The sequence below is a fragment of the Corvus cornix genome, chromosome 7 (genome assembly GCF_000738735.6).
Source record: "Corvus cornix cornix isolate S_Up_H32 chromosome 7, ASM73873v5, whole genome shotgun sequence".
Classification (NCBI taxonomy): domain Eukaryota; kingdom Metazoa; phylum Chordata; class Aves; order Passeriformes; family Corvidae; genus Corvus; species Corvus cornix.
In genome coordinates, this window is record NC_046337.1 from 25,331,155 (window position 1) to 25,336,738 (window position 5,584).

Consider the following 5,584-nt stretch of genomic DNA (forward strand, 5'->3'; position numbering starts at 1 on the left):
AAACTTATTTATATCATTAGGTATTTATGTGATTTCAAGACTAAGTATTTATCCTGGATTTTTGTATTGGATGGGCTAGTGTTCAAGAACTAATGCTGTTAGTTTTTCTAGGTCACAGTGCAAAAGCAGGTCTTTGCAATCTACTAGATCTACATATATAAATGATCAAGCACCTTCTAAAAGAACTTCTCAAAGTGCGGGTAAGAAAAAGAATGCCAACCTTCTGAATAACTGAAGTGAACCTTCATTTTTATGGAATTCTTTAGGCAATGATTCATGGATATGACAGGCTATCACATAAAAAAGCAAAACAATTTTCAGAGCTTACATGACTTTTAAAAGGCCAATGAGCAAAAACTGTTTCACTGAGATTTGAAATGATGCAGGTGCTCTAAGCAGAGATAGCAATAATCAAAGCTCCTGCAGTGTTTTTCATCTGTTGATATAAAGGTAGTTAGGCAGTAAAGTCTGTAGGTAGCAAAATTCTGTACAGATGTGAAAGTCATTAGCTATAAACCTAGATAATTTTTTCTTGGAAACACGAAAGCTTAAAGAGGCTGGGTTATGATTCAAGTCACATTGCTGATACAAAAAGATTAAGTAATTGCAAGTGTAATCAGTATTTTGAAGGGGGTAGCAATTTTTAAACATGAAAAGCACTAACATTAAAGCAAGCAAAGAAATTGGGGGTGGAGGCAAGTCCTCCATAAAAAAGCTAGCTTGCAGTGATTCACTGTGCCACATTAGGCAGAAGTACAGATCTCTGAATGTTGTCCTGGTAGGAAATATCTGATGATTGCTAAAATATTAAGTGCTGTGATTCTGCAAGCTGGCACCACCAAGGGGCCTGAACTGCTCTAATGATGATTACCTTTCCTCCCACCATTCTTAAAGCAGAATGGATGGCAGTTTCAGATTGAATATATATTTTCCATCTGCTGAATAGTTGTTTTTGACATGCTGTTTGAGGTTAACTGTGCACGTACTAATCAAACCCACTACTTCCTTTCTCGTAAAACCAAAACAAAGCTTCATACTACTCTCAGGTACAGCATCTGGGATCAAAGCTATATATACACACTGGCTCTGTGTGGTTTCAAACATTTCGAAGATTCAGTATCCTGAAAGGTGTCACCTCTTTTCCAGTCCTGAGAGTTCCAGTTTGTCTTAAAGTCTGAAGGCATCAGACACCTTCAGCCCCTTCAGCATCTTTCCCAGAACAGGAATGCTCTCAATATTGGTCACCGTGGGCTTTCTCTGCACAGCCACTGCCACTGCTGAAGGTGGGTAGATGAAGGAGTCAAGGTATCTGGAGGTGTCGACTTGTTTTCAGTTTCATGTTCTTGCAGGAGACAGACTTGGTACAACAGGGAGAGGAAGGTGACATAGGACTGATGGGAGCAAGGTCTTGGGGCACTGCAAGGTGTCTGGAAAACCAGACACAGATTTCAGAGCAATACTACCTGTAGGGACACTGGGCAGCATTCAGAGTAGCTCAGGCAGGAAAAAAAGATCTTGAAAAACTAGGCCTTGCAAGTGAAGTTGTGACAGCCGATAACATGGGTATAGAGGTTTGAATGGATGGAGAAATTCTGCTCTTTATCTGGAATTCTTGTGTGCAGAACTGAAGAACATAAGCCCTGCCTCAAAATGGACTGATATAAAATGAGATTGAAAAAATAATACTGAGTCTTCACAGCTTACTAGAGCAAAAGACAGTGCCTTCCCATCATGTGTCAGTATAGAATACAGAAGTTGCAAAAAGCTGTCAGTGGGGCTGTACATGGCACAGTAACTTCCCCTGAAGATTTTTTTTGGCAGTCTGTTTATCAGGCTTTGCTGCATGCTGCTATATTGGCTCGGGGTATATACTGTTGCTATACTGTGGCTTGGAAGTAGCTAGTTAAAAATAAGGAGAAAAAAGATCAGAAACAAACATATGCAAACAGATTTTCTGTTCAGTTTTACCTTAATAGTTCTGTTCCATGTTCCATACAGGACGTCAACTTTTTTGTTCCTAAATGTAAACATGTTTATTTCTACCAGGCAGAAATTGTGGTTTAAAAGCCTGATTTTAAATTTCAAATTTCAGCCTTACCATCTATAGTCTACTTTTTTGGTTTTTCTTATGTATATTAAAAAGTTTGTGTTGAGGGAAACGGAAGCATGCAGGTCATTCATTGCTCAATTAAGTGGGCCAAGTAACCTACTATTTAAGCAACAAGTAATTGCTGAGATTTATAATATCATTTTTAGTAATCAAAGCATTTCTTGAGCTTTTTAAAGAATATTAATGCAGTGCTAACATGAATTGTGGTCTTGGAATCCTTTCTTTGAAAGCAGCTTTTCTAGGAATCCCCCATGGATAATAGGAGGTGGCAGGAGTCCCTTCCTACTGTGCAGGTTTGAAGCAAATGACTTGGGATCCTTTCTTGACAGTTCACTTACCATCACACTCTTTACTTCCTTACAGTAATGGAAGTGACTCAGCCAGCAATGGTTCTGGCCAACAGGCAAGGAGTTGCCAGCTTGGTGTGTAAATACAAGAACATTGGGAATGCAAAGGAAATTCGAGTGACTTTGCTTAAACAGACTGGTGATGGCTTCACAGAAATTTGCGCTTCATCGTACACCACGGAGTTTAAAACATTCTTTGTGGAAGAGATCATTCAGTGCCATGTTACCCCTGGCCAAAACAATGTGACCCTCACCCTGGCTGGTCTGCAAGCAAATGACACCGGGCTTTATGTTTGCAAGATGGAGCGGATGTACCCCCCACCCTATTTTATGAACAAGGGAAATGGGACACATCTCTATGTCATTGGTAAGCCAAGCAGGTTTACAGTACTGTGATATTTCCAAATTAAGGGAGTTGCTATTACCTCTCAAAGGTTTTCAGAGTTCTGTTTGTAAGAAGTGAGGGTAAATACTGGTTTGAGCACTAAAAATCTTGATTAGCTGTTATTTCTTTCAGGTCTCCCTGCACACACCCAAAGCAAGCATAGCCATAGCCATGCAGTGTATTTAGCAGCTTAGGGATTTTTGATGGCATAATCAACACCATCAGTGTTGATCATGTGTGTCTAGGCAGTTAGACACAGAAGTGCAAAACTAAAAGAGTAAGGTGTATATGCTCTTCTACAGATAAAGACTCTTTTCATTGGAGCTTGAGTGGGCAGTGACTCAGAGCTCAGTCCTGGTGGTATCCTGGGATAACACATGCTAGAGGAAAGCTGTGTAGAGGCTGATTTACAGACTCTAGGGCCATCCTTATGAGGCTCATGTGTGACATGACTTGTGTGGTATCATATGTTTTAGATCCAGAACCTTGTCCAGACACTGCCATATATCTCTGGGTATTAGGAGCTACTGCCTCAGGATTTTTTCTTTACAGTATCATCATCTCAGCTGTTCTTGCAGGCAAAGCGGTAAGTCCCATCAACTCAGCCTCCTTCTGCTAATAATATCCCTTTGTGTGATGAGGACAAGGAGAAAGAAATGAGAACAGGGAAGAACACTGGGAACAAACCCAGTGGGATGCTCCATTTTACTAGTGCAATGCTATTACAGTAATGCAAAATAAGAGAACTTGATGGAGCTGCCACTTATATTTGTTTATGACTCATTGATGTTGCCAGTGTACTAGAAAGCACTCAGCTTCCATCAGCTGGACTGAGCCTTGGCTTAGGTCTGGATGCTTAAAACCAGGCAAAGTCCTGGATGCTTCTGTGATTGAAGGCAACAGTCTTCATGTGTACTATGATTTCACAAATGATTCACACAAAATCCCAGGATTTGTTTTTTCCTTTTCTCACCATTCACCTCTGAAAAGCAAATTTAAGCAGGCTTCTCCATGGATGGGGGAAGTGTAACTTAAAGCATTTTTAATTTCACAGCTAGAAATGTCTGCACAAAAGCATGCAAAATGTAAGCCTGCATTGCCTTTTTCCACAGGATCTGCAGTACTCATAGTCTGTTAGAAATGAAACTGAGCTTGAAACCAAACAATATCTCTGTCCCATATTTTTCAATCAGTCCTTGTCCCTAGAAGTTAAATGAAATTGTCTGGTGTGAACACTTCTAGCTTTGAACCAACACTGAACTCTGAAGCAGGAGCACCTTCAAAGTGCTAATGAATGGCAGGACTGTTTTTTTTTAATATGAATATCCCTTGTACATCCTGATCCTCCCTGAAATGGTCTCAACAGATCTTCTATAAAGAGGCAGAGAAAGGTGTCTAGAATACATTCTACTCAGTAAAGGCAGAATATCCATCGGTGTCTCTAAAATGTGCTGGTCAATGATTATGCTGTGATCACTTGTTTATTTTACTTTCTTCCCGTATTTTACAGATAAAGAGAAGACGATGTCTCACTACAGGAGTCTATGTGAAAATGCCTTCTGAGAAGCTAGAGAAAAAAGTGATTCCATTCCACATCACCGTTAACTGTAACAAGGAAAGAGAGAAACCATTTCCTAGCTGGGATGGAGAGTCTGCTAACTCATTTCAGTTAAAGAAATAAAAATAATTGTCTTTTTACAAAAGGTGTGCAGGAAGGTGAGAGAATAGCCTTTGTAACTTCTATGGTTTGGAGGAGAATAAATAGTATATGCATTTGTATTTGAAGATTAACCCTGTCACATAGAAATGGCTACATTAGGCCATTGACTTTTTTGAGATGTATTGTACCAATATGTAATATATATGTGTGTATAGCATTAAGAGCTATTGCTGTTGCAGTTGAGCATCTTACTGTCAAATTTCATCATGCCTACTGATCAACTGAAATCCAAACACTATTATGACAGAGGCTTGTGTGTCATACAAGGGGGAAGGCTGACCCACAGGTCTGGGGGGCAGAGGTAGGAGAGCACACTAATGTACAAAGGAATGTTAACTTTTTTTCCTGCATTGGTATTTATTGGTTCCATTTCTGGCATTAGTGCTCTGCACTTCCACAGAGGTCTCCCCGTAGGCTGGCACTGATGACACTGCTGCTCTAGAAGACTGATCTTAGCTCTCTTCAGTGGCATTGTGTCCCAGAAGTGCTGTGATGGAGCTGACTGATGGTCTCTGAGCCAGTGCTGACAGTTTGGTTGGAGAAAAGGCTCCAGCAGGAGCCATCTTAGGCTGTGATGGGAGAATGTTCCAGCTCTGCTGGGGCCTTGTGTTTTATAAATGCTAAATTAGCATCTATCCAAAAGGCAGAAGTATGTTGCTGTGTTTAACGAAGTCTATTTTCCATGAAAATACTGACAGTGTATAATCTTGTTTATTAGTTATGTACCATTCAATAAAAACCTTGAAGCTTTGCCCAAATTCAAGTTCATTTCTTGTTCACCTTTCTCAGAAGAAACAGGAAGTGGCTACATGTTAGAAAGCAGTGAAGACAACATGAACCTTTCCTCTCTGACCCTGTGTTTTGCCCTTCAGAGACATGAAGGGCTCATGCCAACACTTCTGTTCTCAGCTCTCCTCCTCAGCCGGCCACCATTACAATCTGTCAATTCTTCTATTTGTCTAGCTACAGCTGCTGTGATGTGCTTCAGAGACACTACCAATCAAGTTTTCACTTCCAGCAGA

At 40.3% G+C, this 5,584-nt stretch overlaps 1 protein-coding gene across 1 annotated transcript; it reads left to right on the forward strand.

The window, feature by feature from the left end:
* Nucleotides 1–1,098: 1,098 nt before the first annotated feature.
* CTLA4 (cytotoxic T-lymphocyte associated protein 4) lies at nt 1,099–5,320 on the forward strand. Its single transcript, XM_010406667.2, has 4 exons — nt 1,099–1,283; nt 2,474–2,824; nt 3,319–3,428; nt 4,353–5,320. Exons 1-4 carry the CDS (start codon nt 1,226–1,228, stop codon nt 4,521–4,523), a joined length of 690 nt encoding a protein of 229 aa, XP_010404969.1. The 5' UTR covers nt 1,099–1,225; the 3' UTR covers nt 4,524–5,320.
* Nucleotides 5,321–5,584: the final 264 nt, after the last annotated feature.

What these genes read in the sequence shown, in the direction of transcription:
- CTLA4 (XM_010406667.2), top strand. Translation starts at nt 1,226, where the DNA reads ATGCTCTCAATATTGGTCACCGTGGGCTTTCTCTGCACAGCCACTGCC. An exon ending in GACACATCTCTATGTCATTG is followed by an intron (nt 2,825 to 3,318) that starts GTAAGCCAAGCA and finishes CATATGTTTTAG; the next exon opens with ATCCAGAACCTTGTCCAGAC. An exon ending in CTGTTCTTGCAGGCAAAGCG is followed by an intron (nt 3,429 to 4,352) that starts GTAAGTCCCATC and finishes CGTATTTTACAG; the next exon opens with ATAAAGAGAAGACGATGTCT.